The sequence below is a fragment of the Salvia hispanica genome, chromosome 6 (assembly GCF_029641045.1).
Source record: "Salvia hispanica isolate PSC_SH4W2 chromosome 6, Shi_PSC_v1, whole genome shotgun sequence".
Lineage (NCBI taxonomy): Eukaryota > Viridiplantae > Streptophyta > Magnoliopsida > Lamiales > Lamiaceae > Salvia > Salvia hispanica.
Window position 1 is genome coordinate 13633246 of NC_142697.1, and position 24258 is coordinate 13657503.

The window sequence follows — 24258 nt, forward strand, 5'->3', positions numbered from 1 at the left end:
ATTACCCTTTTGTTGATATTTTGTCTACTATTTATTGAGATTTGTGAGCTTTAATCTCATCCACTCATTTTAAAATCCAAGGGTGGAGATTTAGTCTTGATTTTGGATTAGGGTGGTATAAGCATTAGAATAGGACCCTAGGGATGTATTCATATCCTTTTTCTATCTTTTGTTCTTTTTCCTTCTCAATCTTCACCATCCATTATCAAGATCTAAGGGGCCGAAAATAGGGCCTGATTTAATCATTTTTATTCATTTAAAAAATAGAAAAGGGCCTAAATGGTATTCATATTTGAGTTGGTTATTGTAAGTTGTTTAATTCTCTCCATCAAAAGATTGCAGCGGTTATTTTCTACGATTTCACAAATCTTTCTTCTTTTTCTTCTCTTCTCCATTGAAAAAAGCCGATGTTCTTCAATTTCTGTCAAAATTTTCCTCGTTTTTTTTTCTCATCCTACAAATTCGCTTTCATTTGAGCAATCGTTTATTCCTGTTGTTTTCTTCAACAATGGAAGAAGGTAATTTAAGTAGTTTTTATGTTGATTATTAAACTGATTTGTTCACATGAAAATTGTTTTGATGGAGTTTTAGTTAATTGCAATAAGGTTTTATGCTCGATTTTGTTTATACGTGTTTGTATGTTCGGCGCAAGTTTCATTTATTCCCCAAGGGTTTAGCAATCCTTGGGGGCTAGGGTACCACATCTTCTCTTCAAAGTGAACGAGTTTCAGTGAATCCTCTAGGGTTTACAATTCGTCTGGGTTAGGGAGTACATTTAACATATAAACATAATGTACATGTAGCATTGTATAATGGTTATAATCGACTCTGTAATGGACGATTTCTGATATGTAATGCATATGTTTGTTGAACCATTTTTTCTGTCATTTTATACGATGGTGGTTGTACCTGAATGTTCTCCACAATTGAAGCCCATCGTTGGTCAGAAGTTCCAATCACTAGATTTTGCTTTTGCGTTTTACGATGTATATGCCCGGCATATGGAGACTTATTTTGGCTAGAGGGAGAAGGATTGGAAGTCCGGATTCAGCGCCAAGGGGACAAAAAGCTTGAAAAATTTCAGAATTAAGGTTGCAAATGCGCTGCTCACTTCTCCACAGAACTCCAAAGGTGCCAACAACCAAAGGTATGCCACCACGTTTTGGAAAGAGAGGCCACCTAGGTTCAACTTCGAGAAGTGGGTCGAAGATTACGGGCTGGATTGATCGCATGAGTAATCATTGGAAACGCTATTTACATTACTTTTAACAATCTGGTTTTTTTTGGATAACTCATTTTGGTTGGTAAAAAAGACGACTTGTTGCTTGGCCTGTTTTGAACAATACATAGCTCTTGCTAACTGAAGCATATTGTGGTACTAGTGTATGATGTCTTAAACACAACATATATAATGTATGTAATGGGGCAAGTAATAGCAATGTACTGATTAATAATGTGAAAAAGGGTAACAAGTTAAATGGATTAATAACGTGAAAAGGTTAATTGTTGCTTGGCATGTTATGGAATAATGTAATGAATCAAGTAATGGAAGAAATAAATCGAATAATGAACAGAATGTGCTTATTAATGAACTGATCTGGAAAAGCAATAATGTACATATTCGTGAATGATAATGTACGATATCGGTTTAATAATGCAAGGCTCTTATTGGACATGTACGAAATGTTTGTAATAATGAACTGTACTCGAATAAAGTTAACAGCTTGTAAATAATAATGTACAAGTTATTTACTTATAATGCACATTAACGGCCTAAAAATGTAAATTTATTATGCATAAAATGTTGACAGTGGTAGGATTAATAACACTAAGACAACGAAATGAATAACAAGACTAAACCGACAACGAAAACTAATAATGTTAGTAGTAGGTAAATAAAACATCAAGCTTTCCTCTTGCCCTTACGAAGCTCTTTCTCCTCCGCCATCTCTTTAAGAATTGGACAGTATCTAGAGTCGTGATGTCCCAACTCATCGCACGTCTTATAGCGTCTAAGAGGCCTATTCCTTTATGGCCTTTTCTCTCTTTGAAATCAGACGGCTTCACGGGCTGTACTAGTCTCAGGTTTGTCCTCGGCTAATCTTTGCCGAAGATTCTGGGCTAATGCGATTGGAATAACATCGTCAACCGCTTCGTCAAAATCAACCCAACGCTGCTTAGATGCTGTCCAGAATAGGAAAGAAAGATGTATCAGTTGTGTATTATGTAATGCAGAAACCAAAGGTCAGTAACAACATAATGCACAAAACTTCATACAGTAATGTTTACATTCCATCAAATAATGCACGACATTATATAACATTCACTACACCAACAAACAGTTATGCATACCAATCCATACAATGTACAGAACAAATGATGCACAAACGATGTTAATATAATGCAATAAATCATATCAATAATGTAACATACAGTCAGTCATGTATCCTTCTCATTATAATGCAATAAATCAGACCAACAATGCAATAATGTCTTATGTGTAATGCATAATATCAACCTAATAATGCCTAATATGAAATTAATACTGGTGTTACTCTAGACAGTAAACCAATCATAATGCACAGATTAGCAAAAATAATGCATCATATCTAATGAAACAATCTCTTCATATTACAAGAACAAGGCTAATACATCAAAACACAGCCAATAGTCAACAATGTCACAAAACCAACAAATAATGCTTCATCTATGTGTGTACCAATCGTTTCATATTCAAACAACATCATGAAATACACAACATTGACAATAATGCATAATTTAACTATGAATACACAGTACAAATGCAAGAGAATTTTCAATAATGCAGTACAACGAACGAATAATGCATCAAAACAGGAGAACCAATTATGTAACCTTCGGTCTCTGTAGGTTGGCTTTTGTATGGTCTGCCTCTCTTCGTCATTTGTGCTCTGTAAGACACACAAACGACGTCAGTTACATTCCTTAATCCAAATCGACCAAAAACCAAGAAATAACTCAATAATCAACCAAACCATCAATAATTCATAGAATCGACAACCCAAAATCGGGAATAATGAAAAGATTCGTAAACAGACTGAACCAAAAATCACCATTTACTGATACATCGACGCAAGAATAGAACAAACACCAAATATAATTCAGAAATCAACTACACCCGTAATTAATGGACAAAACCCTAAATCAAATGATTACCATTTTATTTTTGGCAAAAAGAATCGGCGAGAAGGTTTGTGTTTGCTTGCAAAATTGAAACTCAATCGACGATTAAAACTGTGAATCGTCGACTACGGGGTCTCCTAAACGTTGACAATCGACGCTTAGGAGTGTACCTTACCAAAAATTAGAACTTTATACACCAACCTTTTTGAAAATAGAACCCTAATCGGCGCCTGTACGAAAAAGACCGGAACTTTGGAACTGTTAATCGGCGAAGACGACGCTTTTCACGGCTACAATTGACGGTGGAGTTCGTTTCTCTTGGAACTGAGAGGCGGCTAGGGTTTGAGAGGTTTGAAGTGGTGGAGAATTGTTTTGATCGTGGGTTGATGGGGTGGATTGAGAAGACGGAAGGTCAACCAGTATCAATTAAAATCCCGCTGAATTACCTCGCCTTCCGTTCTGAAACGCGTGGGATCATATGTTATTTTACAGCTTTACCCTTATAATGCACAAAAATGAACTAATAATGCATCGCGGGATCAGATTTGCCATTTTAATCTAGTCCGTCCATTCCATCAATCAAATGGTTACTATTAAGAAGGAAAAAGACACTAAGGGAGCAAAAGGAGCTTAATGCTCCCCTATATATATATATATATAGGAAATGATCAATACAAAAATGCATCTCAATACAAAATCCAGACCAAATCCTAACCATGAGATTTTTCAATCTAATGGTCAATAATTAAAGAAAAACACAGTGGGTCATTATAAAGCAGTTTTAGGTCATATTATAAAATTTGGGTTTGAGGTCATGTTAAGATCATTTTATGTCATGCTTATTATAATGACATAAAAATAAGCTTACGATGACCTAAAATGACATATGTATGTTTGGTTCTGTATTTTTGTATTAAGAATGAGTTTTATATAGATCAAAACTCTCTCTCTCTCTCTCTCTATATATATATATATAGGTTTGTGTTAAAATGACAACCCCTCTTAAAATGACACCGTGACACCGTTTATACATCAATATTATAAACGCTACACAACAATATTACAAACACTACACAACAATCTATAGATTGCTGTTAGTGTGTCGGATATTGCTGTTCAAGAAAAATTGTTGTATAAAGACCAGCAAATTGCTGCCCGTCTTTTTTCAGAATTTTTTTTTTTTTTTCACGTGACAGCTTATTATTCGTCCATATGTACAAATGATTGGCTAGGAATGGTGGTATGATGTTATTTTAAGGGGTGGTGGCACTCTAACGTGACCATATATATATATATTCACTTCGCATGTTAACAAAAAGACATAACATGATAAGATTAATCTTAGATATGCCTTTCAAAACAAGACAGCGACTAATAAGGGCGTAGTGCTAACGCCTAACGTAGAGGCTAAGATAGCAACAAGTCTCCAAAATATGACAACGTGTAACTCATTCCCATCTTATCACACTCTCACAAATCAATATAGCAAGATTAGGAGTACTATTTATTTTATTCATGTCGAAACATCCTTGTTACTTCCTATTTTTAATACCACCACATATATAATTGTAGAGTTGTAGTAGTATCCTTGTTACTTCCTATTTGTAATTCCACAATATATCCCGCAACAGATACTTAATTGTAGATTTGTAGGAGTAGTACTGTAGTAGTCTAGTGTATAGGCGCATAGCTCAATACATAATCACAATTCACAAATATCTCTACAATTAGTATCAATAGCTCCAATAACCACAATAGCAAGTTAGTTATTAGATACTCACTCTATTCACGGTGTGTTGTTCGCATTTGTTATTTTGATCTGTTCATAAAATATTGTTCATTTTATTTTTATAATTTTATTATCGACAAAGGATCTCACTTTTCACTCACTTATTATGCTCATATTCTATTTTATTACCATAAAACTAATATTACATCCATCCCAAGGTAACTGAGTCGTACTATTTCCTTTTGGGTTATCACAAGTATGTGAGTCACTTCCATTTTTTGCAAAAGCTTTATTCTTTCTCCTACTTTACTCTATCTTCATTTCTCTTATTTACTTAGTCTCTTACTTTTATTCTTTCACTTTAATATTTAATACATCAATTTCTTTAAATCTCGTGCCCAACAGAAATAACTCAATCATCATAGAACATAAAACTATAAAAGTAAGATTCACATTTTATTAAATTTTTTAACTCTTTTTTCCTTTTCTTTTTTAAAGACCGCCCAAATTAACGTGACCACAGTAAATTGCTAGGTAGTAGTATTAATTTTGAAGAGTAATCAGCCAAATCAATTAGTAGTACTAGTATTTCTTTCAAAGAAGCATAATTGGATCAAATAACTAAGCTCATCTCCTCTTAAAGCAATAGCACAGTTGCGTCTTCCTCTTCCCTTGCGTTTCACCAACATACAACAACAAAGCAGCACAAAACAGCACACCTTATCCTCTCTCTCTCTCTCTCTCTCTCTCTCTCACAGCTTGAATTCCAATCTTCATGGAGTCTGCCCTATCTCTCTCCACCGCTAAAATGCTCGCTCGCTCCCCTTTTCAGCTTCACGCCCGGAGTCGCTTCGGCCTCCTCAACATATACCCCCAATTTCGCCGCAATATCAACTATTACCTCCCCAGATTCCCCTTCAAATCACACGCTCCTCATAACCTCCAAGTTTCCGCCTCCATATCAGCCAGGCCCTCCTCGGAGCTGCGGAAGAAGCCCAACAACTCTGAGCCCGACGACAAGCTCACCGCGATACGCGAGCTCTTTGTCAGGCCCGATATCAACATTGATGCCTATATCATTCCATCTCAGGATGCTCATCAGGTTTGTCCCAATTTCTATTATTTTTTTACAATTTAATTAGGAATGGAAATCAAAGTTACTAACTATTAAGCAACACTGTTCGGTTACAAGATGTTCAAATTGCAGATATGGTAAGTAGAGCTTGGCACAATCCGGAATTTGCCTAGCTCCTCCCTAAGCACTGTGCCCTACAATTTACTAGCGTCTTATCCAATTTCAGAGTGAATTTTCATTAAACATTGTGGTTGAAGTTTCAAAATCTTATTAGCGTCTTGTCCAATTTCAGAGTGAATTTATTGCTGAGTGCTATACAAGGAGAGCATACATATCAGGTTTTACTGGTAGTGCAGGCACTGCTGTTGTCACAAAAGATAAAGCAGCTCTTTGGACAGATGGTCGCTACTTCCTCCAGGTCTGGCAAGCAGATGATTAATATCTCTCTCGTTCACTTTGAACAACTGTTGCTAGGATTTGTTTATGCACCTAAGTATTTCCTCTTCTTGTCATTAATAGGCTGAGCAACAGTTGCCCTCTGGCTGGATTCTCATGAGGGCTGGTAATTTAGGAGTACCTACGACGAGTGAGTGGCTCAATGGAATCCTGGCTCCTGGCAGCAGAGTTGGGATAGACCCTGTGAGTAAAATCGTAATTCACATATGGTGTTGTCATGTGATTAGTTCAACCAATTGAATATTTGTAATTCTCTATGAAACTCACTATCGTGATAAGAATATCATTTTAGCCCACTATTACATCAATTTATCATCATTAAGCCCTCTCATTTGGGGGTTGGTGGCCCTGTCAAGTGTTCTAGTTTTATGGTTAGTTTGCATAGCATCAAGATGTTCTCTGCCTTGATCTTTCTGGTAGGTGAGCATGCCTGATATGCTTTGGTGCTGAGAGGCTATATTCAGAAATTGATTTGATTCCTCCTCTAGCGGTTGCTTAAGCGTAATTTGCATAATTGAGATGTATGTTGATGTACATCCAAGAAATTTCTGACAAATATATTTAGGTCCTATACCATCTTTCGAAAGCCTGCATGGTTTGTTTGGCTCACAGTGTATAGATCAGAAAGTTCCAGTGGATTTTTGGCATAACTTATTTGAGATTAAGAGATTCTGAGTTTTCCTAATGATCAGATCCAAAGTTCTTCTGTAGCTATCACAGCTTGACATTTTCTGGGTACCTTGTCCATGCTTACTGTTTCCTTCCAAACTCTAGCATCAAATGCTTCTGCAGTTGACTATTGATCTGTTACATACATGCAGAATATTTTCCTGTAGGATGATTATGATAAACAATCATCAAATAGCTATTATTAAATCATCTTTTGTTATTCAATCAAGGTTTTTGAAGTCGGATTCTTAGCAAAGAAGCTTTCTCAAATAATTATAAGAATTTCACTTGCTAGAAATTGTTTTTTAAATCCTTGTATAAGTTGTTCTGTTTTTGGCTATCCTACATTGTTAATTTTTCTTCATTTTGGCATTTATAGATTTCTGATTTTCTTCACTTACATCCATCTGATCCCAGTTTTCCATCTTTACTTGGTTTTTGGTGAAGGGTTCAGTTCCTGTTTTCTTCCGATTCTGCAGATGAATTGAAAGAGGCCATATCTCAGAAGAATCATGAGTTGGTGTGCGTATCTGATGTTAATCTCGTGGATGAGATATGGAAAGAATCCAGACCAAAGCCTCCAAATAGACTTGTCAGAGTTCATGACCTGAAATATGCTGGTGTAGATGTGTCATCCAAGCTGTCTTCATTGAGATCTGAACTAAGTAATGCTGATTCATCTGCAATTGTTATCTCAATGCTGGATGAGATTGCATGGCTGTTGAACTTGGTAACTCTTCGAGCTATGTAACTTTCTGTCCTTTAGTAAATCAAATATTTGAGAAAAGAGATGTGCAATTGTGCATGGTCCTTCCTGGCTGGTGGGCACCTTTAAAAAGCAGGATTTTCTGCTGTTAAAAAGGTGCTTCGATTTGAAAATATCAGAAGGTGTGGTTTGCCTAGAGATTATTGTGGCATCAATGCTAGTAAATCCAGATATATTTCAGTAATAAGTAAGCCAATGTTTGTACTCCCTCCGGCCTCCGCCCGGCAAAAGGATACCTGTTTTCTCGGTCCGTCCACCAATAGGAGTCCCATTTTACTTTTATATAAATGGTAAGTAGATCCCACATTCCACTATCTTTTTCAACCCACTTCTTACATTTCTTAAACCCGTACTGGAAAGAAATGAGACAATTAATCGGGGACGAAGGGAGTCTTCATCTAATATTTTTCTTTAGCAAATACACTATAAACCGTACTAGTCATTTTATTTTTGCTAAATCAATAGAAAGGCTTTGGAAATGTTAGATCCCATCTCTCACTCCTCTAGGGTGTAATGTCAAATATCGCATCTGTTTCATTTGAGGAAATTACTGAATGGCAGCAAACATTATCTAACTTGCTATGGCTGCTTCTGAATCTTATGTTGTGTACTTCAGCTGCATTCTTAGAGCCCTAGGTATTCTTTTTGCTTATCTGCAGGGCCCCAGGAGTCCAGGACCTTGAAGGAATATCTTTTCATTTGAACTTTTTAAGTTGGTTCGGCGATCGGATATTGTATGCTTTAATAGACTGTAAAAAGGTTCCTTATGGATCTTATTCTTCATTCACTGCATGGTGTGCTATGGACTTGCATTGTGGTTTGGGCATGAATAAACCACAAATAAGTTTGAAACTTTATCCGATTCTCGCTATTGTCTCCAATTCACTATTAACATGTGAATTCTTTTTGACAGAGAGGTAGTGATATACCACATTCACCAGTCATGTATGCCTATTTAATCGTTGAGATTGATGGAGCAAAATTGTTTATAAATGATGCCAAAATCAACCCTGATGTAATGGATTATTTGAAGAATGCTGGGATTGAGGTGAGACCATACGAGTCCATCCTTTCTGAAGTTGAAAGGTGTAGCCCCTTTTCCACTAGTTTGTTTGAGTTCCATTTTCCACTTCCATATGGTTTACTGTATCAGAAACTTTACAAAAGAATATGGTCACCGCTAAGATGAATGTTATCAAAGCAGAGAAGCATTTGATTGAAGATATTCCAAAAAAGATGCTAATAATTAGTACATAGCGACTAACTTTGCTATATATTGTTTTCTAGCATCTAGACAAACCTGAACTTTATAATGGTATCCCCAGGGCTTTATACCTATTTGGCCACTTCACATGGCCCATGGATATTCTCATTTGTGTTTCTACTCTTCAGATTTACTTCTACTTAATTAGCCTGCATACTGACCTATCAGACATTGCATGTGTTTTAGCAGAAGTTCGTATTTTTTATTTATTTGCTCAGAATTTGCTTTTTGAAGTTAAACTGGAAGCACCTTTTGCACAGAAATTTCCAGATTCATTTTGTGTCTTATAGTGCAAACATGAAAAACCATTCAGTCTGTTGTAGTAAAGATGTTTTTGATTGACCATAATTTCTTATTGCAGTTTGGCTGCAAAAGGGGCATGCCTTTGGCTGGACACATCATCTGTTAGCATTGCAATTGTGAATGCTTTCAAATCTGCCTGTGATAAGTACTCTGGCACTTCCGGAAATGTCAATAAAAACAAAAGGACTGTGGCAAATGGCCCTGTCAACAAGTCACGTGGACCTGCTGCAGTGTATAAGAGCTCACCTATTTCTTTTGCTAAAGCCATAAAAAATGAAGCTGAATTAGAAGGAATGCGCAACTCTCATCTCAGGTAACTGCATATGCGAATTTGCTCTTTTTGATTACTATTGCACTCCACCGCCGAGGTAACAGAAAACCATTAAAGTAGCACTACAAAATATGCTTCTTCTGTAGTTTTTTTTTTATGTTTCCTTTCGTCTGTACAAATACCTTTCATCTCACTTTTATTTACAAGCATTAGGTGGCATTTTTAAATATCAATGTTAAAAATATGGCAATTCAGGTCCAGTTAAAAGTGAGGGACCTTTTGCAGGGATGCAGCAGCTATGGCCCAGTTTTGGGCATGGCTAGAGGAGGAAATTGGTAGTGGTGCCATTTTGACAGAAGTAGATGTTGCGGATAAGCTTCTTGAATTCCGATCTAGGCAAGATGGTTTTCTGGATACAAGTTTTGATACTATAAGTGGTACATAATTGTACTCCTTTACCTGTCTTTCTATTTTGGGCACTGTGGGATGATCATAGATACTTTCCTCATCAATTCTTTGAGTATCCTGATAAGCACGGAGATAATAGTCAAATCTATCTTTATCCAACTCTGAAATCTTAATTAGTGATAGTTCACTAAACAAGAATCTGTGGACAGTTGCTCTAATTAGTCTAGTGTGACTTATCAGTTATCATCATGGGCTAGTGATATCTGACACTATCGAGTCTCTTGTAAACTAAATGTTAGAGGTAGTTGGAGTATAATGGTTGCATTCAGGAATTGTGAATATTTGGATCTCTGGTGGAAAAATTTGTTTATTGGCCTTGGCCTGACCTGTTTACATAATTATCTCATGATTTTAGGCTTTAATTAATACATTGGAAGTTAACTAACCCATATTCCAGAAGTTTGAATTGGAGATACTTGATTCCTTAAATTATTGACACTAAGGGGTGAATCATTTAGGTCTTTCAAATGTAGAGAGATTGGTTGTGGCAAATGAGGTCACCTATGTTTGACTCGTTTGTGTTGACTAGTATACCAACTGATTTGTTTTCTTAAATGAGATGATGGGACTGACTATGCCAACATGACTGTTTATAGGTTCCGGTGCAAATGGTGCAATCATTCATTACAAACCAGAACCTAACAATTGTAGCATAGTAGATCCCGAGAAACTCTTCCTACTGGATAGTGGAGCTCAATATATTGATGGAACAACTGATATTACTAGGACTGTACATTTCGGCCAACCTTCTTCATGGGAAAAAGAATGTTTCACCAGAGTCCTTCAGGTAATATTCTTTCACAAGTTTTCTGTTCACTTGATTACCTTTACAATTCTCTGGAAGAAGAATTTACACATTAATGCAAAGATCACATACTATGGTTCTCTTCAACGATGGGTGGTTGGCAAACATGCATAAACCTGTTTTATACAAATATTTTGACCATTTAAAGGACATTGACTTCTGTCCTACTCATACTAAGAATGTAAGTGTGGGAAGTCCAGAAAAGAGAAGGTAAATGACTGCTGCTTTATATGCTATACACTTGTCAGTGAAAGTTATGTTACAAAAAGAATCTTTGTTGATTATACTCAATTGTTGTTCTACATGTTCTGAGAAGAAATATCGAAAGGACCGAAAAGTTAATCATAGAAAATGAATCCGAGTCTGCTCAGCTTTTACAAATAAATTTCATAAATGGGAAACCCAAATAATAGCAACCGGGGAGAAATAGGACAGTGTGCTTCTCAAATAACTGGGCCAAGTTGCTATTACATGGGTGTTCTGTCAATGAAATATATACTTTATATATAACTTGATCTTAATCCACTGAGCATGAAACAGCTAGAAAAGTTGGATTAAGTAATTGAACAGCTTCTCGCAATATTATTATTTTTTCAATTGATAAAATAGACGAGGGAGCACACCTAGTTGCCCATGCACCTAAGGCACTTAGATCATCAAGTACCAGTTTATGTTCATGCTAGATAGAGGTTGTGTGGTCTTTTATAGTTTGCTTTCACTCTGTTCTGTCATCTGTGTTACTTCATTTTATCTCTATGTAGAGCCGAGGTTGTAAAGAAACACACTAACAACGCCGCGTGACTTTTCCAGGGTCATATTGCTCTTGATCAGGCTATTTTTCCTGATAATTACCCTGGATTTGTATTAGATTCCTTTGCAAGATCATCATTGTGGAAGATTGGTCTTGATTACCGTCATGGTATTTTCTCACTCCATTTTGTATGCTTGTCATATTGTAATTGAGCATCTTATTTTAATTGAGATGATCTGCTAATTTATTAACGGTAATGTTCTGTGCAAACTTTAGGTACTGGTCACGGAGTAGGAGCTGCACTGAATGTTCATGAAGGCCCTCAAAGTATCAGCTTTCGCTTTGGAAATATGACCCCATTGCTGAGGGGCATGATTGTCAGCAACGAACCTGGTTATTATGAAGACCATGCATTTGGCATCAGGATTGAAGTAAGTTCATAGCAGTGCATTACTTGCTATAGATTTCTCATTAGTTAAAACTGCACATTTCCTTCGTAAGATGCTCGTGTAAATTATTATCCCCATCCTCCTTCAGAATCTTCTTTGTGTGAAAGAGGCGAACACATCAAATCGCTTTGGAGGAGTGGAGTATTTGGGTTTCGAAAAACTCACATTTGTACCTATTCAGGTATTTTGACTTGCTAATAGTACGAATTCATATCCTTGCATCCCTATCCCCTGTTTTCTGTCCATTGCTAATTAGAGCTTTATATTGCCTTACATGCTCTACTAATACTTTTCATCAATGTAACATGATGTTCAACCAATGCCACCATTAATAAACCTTAATATCTCGATTTGCAACACATGATACAGACCAAATTGTGCGACTTATCGCTACTCTCTACCACTGAGATAGATTGGCTCAACGATTACCACAAGCAAGTTTGGGAGAAAGTAAGTGTAAATTCGATTCACTTGTCATATTAGCAATCAGGTGTGTTTTGTAGCTCAAGCCACAATTTTTGTGTGTTTAGGTGTCTCCCTTTGTGGAAGGTTCTACATATCAGTGGCTCAAGGATAACACGAGACCAGTTGTCAAGCCTTGATACACTTCTTGTCAAAGTGTGCATATATGTAAACATATTGTTCGATTTCATATAAAACTAAAATGTGGTATGCTGACTGCCAGATGATTTCTCTTGTACAATTGTAACTAATGCTGCTATTAATCATGAAAATAGTCAATCAAATTGTGCATCTTCTTCTATAATGTGGTCGGTCGTACACAGATTCGATAGATGGTAGAGTCTCCCATTCTGGCTCGGGTTCAACAATCCAATATACGCTAGACTTGCTAAAAGTAAAGAGGAAATGAGCTTGAACTGAATTCTAATATTTTGAGCTTAGATTATGAAAGCTCATACCAAGACTATATGTCCTACTTCTGATAATCCGTAAATTCTATCATTCGTGTTTTAATTAAATATGAATTTGCAGTTTAATAATACATTCACACAAGAAGAGCAATATCAACAGACCAAATCCAACTTATTCTAAGATGAAAGCCCTCCACAATCAAGAGACTGAACAAAAGAAACACACATAATTGAGATTTTAGAGACTGAAAGATTGGATGATGAGTTTCGAATTATTGGATATTAGTATAGTTTTTGCATTAAGATGTATAGAGTATTGTAACCCAAGGGTAGTGTGAAACTGAGACTGTCAGAACATTTTTTGTGGAGCACCGGTTGGATCAGATGTCAAAAGCTCCGCGTACATGCGAGCTATTGCTTGCGCAAAATATTCTTTTGCTTGAGGGCGTTTTACCTGACATTCCACAATCAACAAATAAATGGATAAAATGCAAAAAAATCGCAGGGTTCAGGACATTTAAAAACAAATTAAAGTATCATAAACTACAAGTAAACATTTTTGTCGATGCAGATATAGAAATTTTCTAAACAATAAGATTTCACAATTTGAACATAAATGTGTTGTGAGAGAGAGTTTCGTATATTAACATGCAAGAAGATTTTGATGACAAACTCGGTCATGAGTCATGATTATATTTTTGATTGTTTTTTTGTCAATATATAATTTTTAACTAAAAATTACTACTACTACTACTACTACCATACTTGTTATTATGCATAAAACTGGAGAGCATATTTACCTTAAATGTTGGAGTCAACAAGCCATTCTCCAAAGTGAACGGCTCGGGCACTAAGGTTATGGCTTTCACAAATTCAAAACCCCTTAACTGCGTCCAACAAGAGCATCAATTAATAAACAAAAAGTGAAGTCTAAATTTATAGAAACGTTGATCCTTGATGGAATATCACTTATAGCTCTGTAAGGACAATGATACCTGAGCTTCTCTTCCGACAGCATCCATGTCAGCAAGTACAGCAGCCTTTGCTCTTGGATCAGCACAAAGTTGCCCTAGATCTTCATACTGCACAGAAACAGCGAAGTGATTGACACAAAGTTCCCAAGGGAGAATGGCAACACTACATACTAAAGTACTTCCAAATATAAATAACTGTATTCAGAATTTTTTTAGTTATTACTTGTTCTCTTATGAAATGACGAAGTTTGTGTAATACCGCACCAGTGCATAAAGGATTTATGGATGAAAAACAATAGAGAAGCAATAATTCCAAAAGGCTATCTTGCTCCGGGACATGCGAGTCAGCAAGTTCATCATTGTTGTAATTCCGAAGCTACTTCCTTACATGTTACTAGTTTAGCTCCCGTGAATCTCATGGCAACGAAGTTAGTAAACAATATTTAAGTACTTATATTTTCTGAAAGCGAATTTTATTTTATAGTATAAAATTGACAATAAATAGTACTTCTACTCTATTTGTCCGATTTCAATAGGTCATCTTGTCTTATTTGGATGACTCGTTTCAGTAGACCACTATCTAAAATGGATATTCAATTCATAACACACACCGATATAATTCATTATTTACACCATATACCATTGTGGCCCCACTTGTTTTTTCTTTCTCCCCTACTTTATTAATTCTCTCTCCTATTATTTGGACAAATACACCCTCAACAAAAGCACAACTCCAAAATACCAAAAATGATTTATTAGAGGACTGCAAAACTTGTAATCTTAGTACTAGTATTTTGGTAGGAAGAGAGCTTAGTTATGAAATGCAAACTAAATAAGCAACCTTGAAAGTTGAATAGCCAATGTTAAAACTGAAGGTCAGTAAAAGCTTTCTGGAATTTCGAGGGACTTGAATAAAAGTATTAATTTTTACACAGAATCATGAGTGATGAGTTTTTTTGGCAGAATATATGTAAGAGATTCTTCTATGACCAATTGACGTAATTTTCAGCTTGGCCCCCAAAAAACCAAAGAAATCGAGAATGAGTTGGATTCTTATTCAGGCATAATAACTACTCCCTAGATGTAGGTTCAACAGCAAAACAAGAAAGTGCAGTAAATTCATAACTCCAAGAACTGATGTAAATAACATGTAATCTTCAGCAGATTGATTAAGAAACATAAAATAAGAGAGGAAAGTAAAAGAATTTGTAGCCCGACATCTAGCTGAACCCACAGAAGAAAGTTGATCAAATATAAGCTTTTACTTTCAGAATAATAAAATTTTACCAATGTTTTAAAAATCGGACCGGTAAGCGAACCGGTAAAGTTATCAGTTCGCGGTTCAACTGGTCCAACCGGTCCAACCATCGGTCGAACCGGAACACTGTACAAAACATACATAAATATTTATTTTATATTTATATGATTGTCATCACTTCAACATGAAAAAAACATGCATATACACAATAAATTATCGTATTTAACACATTACTTATAAACTTATCAACTAATTCCCCATCATGAAAACAGCTAATTATGGACTGACCCCAAATTAAACATTACTAATTAATAGTATCTGTATTAATATAGGTTAGGCATTATTGTTAAGTGAGAGGAAGAGTCACGTGACTCTCTGACTCATGTATGGGGAAGGTAATAGGTCATTTTTTTAAAATTAATTTTGACATCACATCATTTCTCCCCTTTGCTTCACAATTTCGAAGACCTCACAAGTCACATTTTATCACTTTCTCTTTCTTGTCTCACTATCACAATCTCTTCTACCTCATTTCTTAGGCCAACGTCTCCTTAGAGCTACTTCCAGTAGCGATTCCGCCAGCGCTGGAGTAGGAGGGGGCGGCGCCATGGAAGTGCCGGAGTAGGAGGGGCTGGGGTCGTGGAGGCTATGAGTTTTTTTTATTTTCTTAATGTTTTTGCATCTGGAACTGGTCGAACCGGTTTCCGGCCGAACCGTCCGGTTGTGCCGGTTCAAAACGGCCCAACTGTCCAACGGTTTTAGATGCCAAACCGGACCGGAGACGTCACCATTTAGCGGCCGAACCGGTCCAACCGGCCGGTCCGGTCCGGTTTTTAAAACACTGAATTTTACTGATAGTTACAAGTGGAAGTACCTTGATATTTTCTGATGCCGCCCACTCCTTTAACACATCAGGATCCACACAGATCACAGCAACTAAATAGGAGTTCAAGCTATCACCTAGAAATATGAGGGTCCTCAGATGAAAGAATTAAGTACGAGCTTCCGTTAATATAAAAATATTATTCTTACCGTACACAAAGCATTGTGCAACAAATTTACATTTTGCATACACATTCTCAATTTTCTCAGGTGCTATGTATTCGCCCTGCGCCAGCTTGAAAATATTCTTTTTCCTGTCAACAGTGAACAAGAACTATTTGACCCCATGCGGTGTTGAACAAGATCTCAAGAACGTATCCCTTCCCCTTTCTTTTTGGAGGGGTTACAGATGATAACTTACCTATCAATAATCTTGAGGCGCCCACCTGGTAGCCATAGTCCAATATCTCCTGTATGCAGCCAACCTTCATCATCAACCACTTCTCTCCTGTATGTTCAATCAAGATTAACATTTATAACATCTAAACATGATCCAGAAACTACAAATTCCAAGTGTTAGATAAATACGTCTGAACTTCATCTTTATAGTAGCCTTGGAAAATGATATGTCCTCTGACACAGATCTCCCCACGAGGATGAGGTTGATCCTCTGAGGTATAACTCATTTCGGGAACATCAACTAGCTTTATTTCTGGAGGCATGGAAAACCAGTTAAATGCATAAGTGTCAATTCTAGAACAAGCTCAAAATCATAACACCTAAGTAAGTGCTAGCATACTCTTTCTTAATCCCCCTTTCCAAAATATTTCCTACCAAGGATGAACAAAATCCTTGGCATTATATTTAAGATGTATATGCATTATAATGGGATATATCATATACATGAAAATCTCTTTTAATGACTTACCACATGCAGGGTTGGGAGACCCAACGTGACCAGTTAGGTTGTCATCCTCATCCATAGTGCTGATGACACATGAAGTTTCTGTCATGCCATATCCTTCAATCACTGGGCAGCCAAAGCACCTATATATATGTACCATGTTTTAAGTGTGAATACTGAAAGTTATCTTGAGCCATACCGACTACTGGAATATCTACAAAATAGAACTTACACCCTCAAGAACTCCATCACATCAGGAGACAGCGGGGAAGCACCTGACGTCAAGTAACGAACACGGCCACCAAGTTTATCCTTTATCTTATTGAACACCAGACTATCCCACATAGGTGATGGCTTTCGACCTCACAAATGGAAAAATGGCAACCAAGTATAAATAAATAACCATTTAAACACAGTCCATAAACAAGAAAGAAGGAATCAAATGACATACTCTGCACAATAGAAAGTAATTAAGCAACTTGAGAAGCAAGATATAGAGTCTCGGGTAAAGCATACCATTCATTACAGCTTGTCTCTTGGAATTGTAGGCTGCATTAAATAACCTCTCTCTCAGCACACCAGAAGACTTAACAGCATTAGTTATTCTGCAAGAAACAAAAAAATAAGAATAAAATAGAAAACAAGAACACCTTGACACTTGACCACAAGAGTTCAAAAAAATCATTTCTTAATACTGAAGAGATGTACCCAGCATATATTCTGTTGTATAGACGAGGAACACTGGAAAATATAGTGGGCCTTAGAGCAGCTAAGTCATCCATCAATTTCAAGTTATCCTGTAAATTAGGAAACACATAAGGCTCCTGAATGATAAAAGCAACTATACCAGTGCAACAAGCTCATTTCACCATACAAAAGATTACTTAAGTAGAGGAACAATTTTTAAAATCTCGCGCTTTAAGATCTTTAGATATCATATCCTGGTCCTGTTTTTAGATCCCTGCTTTACTCCTGCATAGTAAGAAGCATTGCAAATTGATGCATACATGATCCACTAATTGGAAAATTGCAAAAATAATACGGAGTAGTAACATATAAATTGTTTTTAACCAGTTCACTCAAACAGAAGATCCAGAGGTTGCAAATAAAAGTAGAAGAATACTTTGCCTTCAGAAACACCCAAAATGCAGACAAACTTTTTTAGTTTCATGTCAGATAGACAGCAATGCAAGAACATCCCTTTCAGATAAATCAAACCCCTTCAGGTGTACCAGGAATATCCAACTTTGCAGTTCGAATGGGATAGAGTTTCTTGGAGTTCAAGTGAGGAGTTTTATCGATTTAATATGATTCTTTTAGTCCTTAGTTCACCATATTTTATAAGAACAGGAGTGAAACAATTTACTACAGCTAGGAATCACATACCCCCTGGTAGAAGCCAACAGCAACTCCATAATATGCTGACATGATTTGATTAGCTCGTTCATAGATGTGTGCCAAGGGAAGATAAGATATGTAACTGATTAAAATGTGATGTCAGACATAACATGGGATGCGAGTGAAAATAACTGTTCATATTCCAAGAGAGAACTCACATATCGGAGGAATAAAATTTGATTGAAAGGGTCATGCCAGCAGCACTTGATATCAAGTTTCCATGCGATAGAACAACTCCCTATTGGAAGAAAAGAAGTAAAATGAAGAGCTTATTATTTTAATCAAATGTTTAAGTGTGTCTCAAACTATAATACTATACAAAGAAGAAAACTGAGAGAGCTACCTTTGGTGTGCCAGTGGTACCACTCGTATAGCATATAGTGGCTACATCTTCAGGTCTGGGAGGGCAAAATGGATGCATGTTACTGCTACCCTAAATTCAACAATTTTAGCTTTTAATAATAGACCTTTTACCCACTGACTTTGTCAGAAAATAGAAAAATTCATTAGGTATAAACTGCAATGATGGTGGGCAAGTCTGTAATAGCACCACTTAGGTGGAGGTAAAGAAGCCATTCACAAGATAGTAGAGCCTAAGATTAAAAGTAATTCCTATTCATGGATTAAAATAATGTGTGATAGCTACCAGGTCTTATTAACAGAATTTGTCATTCAAAAAATGAAGTGAGCATAAAGAAGTAGCTACCCAATGAGAAATCTTTCGCAATCCTATTTCAAGCAATTATAACTGTTTCATTTAAAATAGTACTCCTCTTTCATGATCATTTTCATTCAACATGCTATACAAGCCTAGATAAATAAGACATCATGTTTGAATCTCACCTCTACCTATATATAAATAATTTCCATCGCAACACTTCCAGCACCGTCATTCTAGACGTAGACTGAACCACCATGATTGGGACCCCCAACACCCTTTGATTCCAGCTCCCTGAGGACCCCCAAGAACCAACTCCACAGGCCCACCTATCATTAAAGCAATTCATCTACCCACATTTTCTGTACTATATTTTATTATACCCAACTCTATACATGTGATTATTGTGGTTCTTCTCAGAATACTGTGAACTGAAGCACTGTGCTGCAAATGGTATATAGGAATTTCGACAAGGAAACAATTGTCTGGGATGCTTTTGTAACCGAAGACAGCTTTTACTCAATAAATAGAAAATCTGATTGTTTATCCCACCAAAAATGTGAAATGAGCACACATATAATATGTTATAAACTTAATGCATTAAAAATGAGATCACTAGAGGGGTGAATGCTCCAAAAATTTGCATCAAATTACAATATAAGTGGTAACACACTAACATATAGCATCAGAAAAAAGAAAATCATAAAGGAACTATAAATACCTGACTAAGTAGCATTGTGTATGAAACAAGCTTGACTCCTGTAGCAGATGGTAGAGATGGTAGATGTTCATCTACCCCTCCAACTACCTATGCCATTCACAAATCAATTACTAGATGTTAAAAGATAATGAAAAAGAGGAATAATGTAGTACAAGAATATAAGTAATTAAAAGTATGTATATGTGCATACCACTATTACACGTACAGAAGGAATCTCTGACAGGAACCTTAGTAGCTGCAATTTTTAGACACAGACACTTAAATGAGGAGACTCATATAAATAACTACATCAAGATTACACATTGCATACTATTTGTTCTCTTACAGTAGAATAAAAAAATGTAAACTTACATGCTACATAAGATGATATGGATGATTCAATATGTAACATGTTTGGTTAGATCTAGGGGGCCTTCTTGACATATTATTTCATTCACAAAAGCCAAGCAGAAGATAAAACTGGAAACAAGTGTTCAGTTTATAGCAGTTTGTCGTAGAACTCATGTAACTAATCAACCCAAAAGTTCTAGAACTCAGGAGATGTTAATTGTTAAAAGACTCACAGTGTTTAAGGTACTTGGCACACAGAAAATGGCCTGTATCTCAGCATGATTCACAATATACTTAACAGCATCAGGACCTGCAGATGCATCGGAAGACTACAAAATCAATGGACTTGACTATACTAGAGAAAACTTCATGACTTGCACCTACACGGCTACACACCAAGGGTGTCATATAAAGGAACTGATATGTACGAAAATGCTGAGCAGGCGTGATCCACAACCATCCATTCTGGCCTATTGATAAAATAAAGTCCAACACAGGCTCCCTGCTCAGGAAAAAATATACGTCAGCGTCTTAAAGTGATCAAAATTCAGGTTTAAAAGAATTTTTATATCCAGGTTAACTTTTTTCACAAAAGAAAAAGCTAGGTGGAAGCTACAATATTTAAACACATAAAAAGAAGGGTCCTTAGGATTTTGTTGTTACCACTCAAAAAATCACTAAAGATCTCCGTTTCACCTACTTTGAAGTATTTTGATATTCAGATTGCCCGAGTGGATAATAATGAACACAGATTCAAACAAGTACCTTGCAAGAGATATGATGGAACGGGAAATGAAAGTGACAAAGTTTGCTTACTGATTGTAATCCATGATGCCGAAGTCCTGAACCTATTGCTGATCGAGCAGTACCTGCCTCTCCATATGTCATCCATTTGTAACTGCATAACAAAAAAAGGATATGCACATAATTATTTTGCTAAAATAAAGTCAATAGCCTTTTATTTCCTTATGACCTGAGAAAGCAAAGGTTTCCAATAAACTTACTCTCCAACAGTCCCATCTATCCGTATGCGTGTACCCAAATATTTGTAGTCTTGGAAACTTTCAACTGAGTGTCTGAGATTACCAACAAATTAAATGAAAAGGCAAGAGGATGAGCATTAGAAATTGGATAAGCTGGAGACATGAAACTGAGCACATATGTATTATTCATCAAAAACGAAAATGAATATAGACATCTCTAGCAATGTAGTGCAGGGGAGAAGGGCAAACATTCTCACACAAAAATATCATGCAACGAGCCAATCTCTGGATGATCAGGGAATCTATCAACAAGCTTCAATGGAGAACGGGCAGATCTGTATGAAAGAAACAAGCATGATGTGTCAGGTACTGAGTAGCTGGGAGAGGAACAAATAAGTGTACTGAAAAATAACATGTACTCCTTCCATCCCACTACAAGGATTGACTTCCCTTTTTTGATTGTCCCCTACAACGATTGATTTCCATTTTTAGCATAAAACAACACATTTACTCTCTCTTACATTATTCTCTCTCCACTTAACTCAATAAATATATTTTCTTAAATTTCGTGCCCAAAAGAAATCAATCACTAGTAGCGGGACAGAGGGAGTATGAAATACGCACAAGGAAAGAGTAAACCTTCCACCTGTACACATTCCACTTCCCCATTTGCAATCTCTCTGGAAGAACTACACTGTACTTCTGGTCTGTATAACATTAAAATCTGTCAGTTTTGAACTAAATGGACACTAGAAGAGTAAACTCCTTAGATTGTAAAAGGTAGCTAGTAATACAATATATGAACTTTCAAGCAAAAAACCCCATAATTTTCAAACTCCAAGAGGAAGCTCTATCATCAGGTAAAACTATTTTACTAATGCCAGAAAAAGCAAGATGGAAGCCTGCCTTTGCAAGTTGAGGCATTCTGATTCAGGATTTCCTAACCAATGTGCAGATGAACGTATATAAAATATCCTCAAAGAAGAGAAGCTTAGAAGAATCCAATAATGTAGCAAATCTAGAAACGTCATTTGTTCTCAATTAATCTCATTAATCCTTCTCTAACATCTAAATAAAAGTAACTTTAGCACATCCGCTTATTTTCGTAGAAAGGGATTAGGGGGGCATAAGCCCGTCCAACCAGTTTTTTAGTACTCCCTCCGTCCCACCTCAAGTGATTCGTATTCCTTTTTGGATCGCCCCAATTCAAGTGACGCTTTTCATTTTTTTGGGTAAAACCAACATCTTTTTATCTCTCTTACTTTATTCTCTCTCCTACTTAGTCTCTTACTTTTGTCCTATTTTATGATGACTTTTTTTAACCACTAAACAAAACTTTCTAAAATCTCATGCCCAAAATGAGCATCTCACTTGAGACGCCGCGGGACGGAGGGAGTACTAAAGTATTAGGATATTTTAATTTTCAAACTTTGTGCAATCAACCATGCAATCAATGAACCGAATCGCTTGTAAACAATATTCTGGGAGAGCTTTCTTTGTCCGTCCAATTACAACCACCAATCCGATCTTTCCTTCCTCGGCGCGCACACACAAATGGGAGAAAGATAAGTTATTTTAGTAACAAAGAGGAGGTATTTCAAGGGAGTCGTCTTCGACAAAGTAGAGGAACCCATAAAGATGCTGAAATCAAAAATATATACTAGTATAAAAATAAGCATAAATTGATTCCGAATTCTGAAGTGCATAAAGCTAAATCCCAGAATCAGACCAATAACTTTCCATAAAAAGGAAACTTTTGCTACAGGAAAAAGGAGAGCAAGAAAGGGAAAAGCACTACTCCAAAGAAAAGCCTAAAATATGAAGTACTCTATTGAATTCCAAATGATACTCTGAAATTAACATTAAAAAAAAGAGAGAAAAAAGAAGTACCGATAAAGAATTCACCGGCGGTGGGATTGGCAGAGATCGGAAACGAAGATTCATCGAGGTCGGGAATGAGATGGGTCTGAATCAATCTCAGGCGGCGTTCAGCGCTCGACTCCATTAGAATTTAGATCAGTCAGTAATCCAAATTATAGAGTAATAGTTTAAATATTTGATACCACTTCTTGTGAAGTATAGCACGTATTTGAGGAAAGTTGTGCAATAATGCAAAAGAAAGCAGCGGTAGAGCTAAATCAATAGTGATGTACTCTTGTATACGGAGAGAATAAAATATTAACGTGGGCACGCTATTCAAAGGAGGTGAAGATATTAAATAGCTGTTGGATTAGGGTCGTTATGTCGTAACTTCCAATTTTTAATTCCATAATTGACAGATCCGTTGCTCTTTCGTACAATTTGTTCTGCTGCTCCCTCCGTCCCTAATAGTTCATGATCATTTGACTCATTACTGATATTAAGAAATAGTTCATGATCATTTGACTCATTACTGATATTAAGAAATGTAATAGAAAGTAGGTTCAAAAAGGCATTAAGAAATGTAATAGAAAGTAGGTTCAAAAAGGCATTACTAATATTAAGAAATGTAACAGAAAGTAGTTCAAAAAGGCAGTGGAATGTAATTTCTATTTTTATATATTTTATTAGTTTTATAATAAAATGTAAGTAAGAATGAGTTAGTGGAACGTGGGATTTACTAAAAATGAAAGGTGACAAATTTTTAGGGATAAACAAAAATGGAAATAAATGACAAATTTTCAAAAACGAAGAGAGTATTACTTATTGCTTTATCTGAGAATTGCAAGTGGGTTTTGTTCGTCGCTGCCAACATGCTTTCTGCTTAATCTCTTTACTCTATGTATATCCTCATTTTTACCTTAATTCGCACAACTTTCACTCCAATCTCTTCTCTCATCTCATTTATGTCTCACTAGTAATTCGAAGATGAATCATAGAGGTTTCCCAAACCAAGTAGCCCCACAGAATAACGATGTTCGACGACAGTAGTGTTCGATGGCTGGGTCATGACCCAGATGATTTCTGACCATTCGATCGGCTCAAGCGCTAGTTGAGAATGGACTAGACCAACTCTTCTGTCTTATCCGTGCCCGGTCAAATGGTGACAAATTATAAGGGATTGATGGAGTAGTTGTTAAAGAAAAAGATAGTCCAGCCCATTGCACGTGAATGGGTAGGACAATAAGGAAAAAATTCTCTAGTCTAGACATACCAAATGGCATAATGAGTTGATATATCCAACAAATAAG

At 36.3% G+C, this 24258-nt stretch overlaps 2 protein-coding genes across 4 annotated transcripts; one reads left to right on the forward strand and one right to left on the reverse strand.

Moving 5' to 3' along the window:
• Positions 1 to 5539: 5539 nt before the first annotated feature.
• LOC125207513 (Metallopeptidase M24 family protein) lies at positions 5540 to 12934 on the forward strand. The gene is made up of 13 exons (XM_048106888.2): positions 5540 to 5993; positions 6259 to 6384; positions 6486 to 6605; positions 7546 to 7821; positions 8771 to 8943; positions 9483 to 9737; positions 9981 to 10132; positions 10760 to 10950; positions 11779 to 11887; positions 11996 to 12150; positions 12257 to 12349; positions 12538 to 12618; positions 12699 to 12934. The coding sequence occupies exons 1-13, from the start codon at positions 5667 to 5669 to the stop codon at positions 12768 to 12770; spliced, it is 2130 nt and encodes a 709-aa protein (XP_047962845.1). The 5' UTR covers positions 5540 to 5666; the 3' UTR covers positions 12771 to 12934.
• A 178-nt stretch (positions 12935 to 13112) lies between these two features.
• Positions 13113 to 23271, reverse strand: LOC125207514 (long chain acyl-CoA synthetase 6, peroxisomal-like). Of its 3 annotated transcripts, XM_048106889.2 has the most exons (23): positions 22979 to 23270; positions 21735 to 21795; positions 21346 to 21423; positions 21110 to 21181; positions 20922 to 21003; positions 20502 to 20607; positions 20339 to 20415; positions 19966 to 20010; positions 19776 to 19862; positions 18740 to 18829; positions 18555 to 18634; positions 18385 to 18478; positions 17707 to 17795; positions 17515 to 17603; positions 17231 to 17360; positions 17023 to 17141; positions 16683 to 16806; positions 16516 to 16602; positions 16305 to 16408; positions 16147 to 16232; positions 14036 to 14122; positions 13841 to 13927; positions 13113 to 13494 (listed from the first exon to the last, which is right to left on the reverse strand). In XM_048106889.2, the coding sequence occupies exons 1-23, from the start codon at positions 23091 to 23093 to the stop codon at positions 13390 to 13392; spliced, it is 2094 nt and encodes a 697-aa protein (XP_047962846.1). In that variant the 5' UTR covers positions 23094 to 23270; the 3' UTR covers positions 13113 to 13389. The 3 variants fall into 3 exon arrangements, 2 of the variants coding, with proteins under 2 accessions (XP_047962846.1, XP_047962847.1); XM_048106890.2 differs by lacking the exon at positions 22979 to 23270 and having other exon boundaries at positions 21713 to 21801; XR_007173990.2 differs by lacking the exons at positions 13113 to 13494; positions 13841 to 13927 and adding an exon at positions 15302 to 15398 and having other exon boundaries at positions 22979 to 23271.
• Positions 23272 to 24258: the final 987 nt, after the last annotated feature.

Bases quoted from the DNA above. Each gene is read 5' to 3' on its own strand.
- LOC125207513 (XM_048106888.2), top strand. From the start codon at position 5,667: ATGGAGTCTGCCCTATCTCTCTCCACCGCTAAAATGCTCGCTCGCTCC. The intron at 5,994-6,258 runs GTTTGTCCCAAT...GTCCAATTTCAG, and splicing joins CATCTCAGGATGCTCATCAG to AGTGAATTTATTGCTGAGTG. The intron at 10,133-10,759 runs GTACATAATTGT...GACTGTTTATAG, and splicing joins AAGTTTTGATACTATAAGTG to GTTCCGGTGCAAATGGTGCA.
- LOC125207514 (XM_048106889.2), bottom strand. From the start codon at position 23,093: ATGGAGTCGAGCGCTGAACGCCGCCTGAGATTGATTCAGACCCATCTC. The intron at 18,635-18,739 runs GTAGCTCTCTCA...TTCTTCCAATAG, and splicing joins GTACCACTGGCACACCAAAG to GGAGTTGTTCTATCGCATGG. The intron at 18,479-18,554 runs GTGAGTTCTCTC...CATTTTAATCAG, and splicing joins AAATTTTATTCCTCCGATAT to TTACATATCTTATCTTCCCT.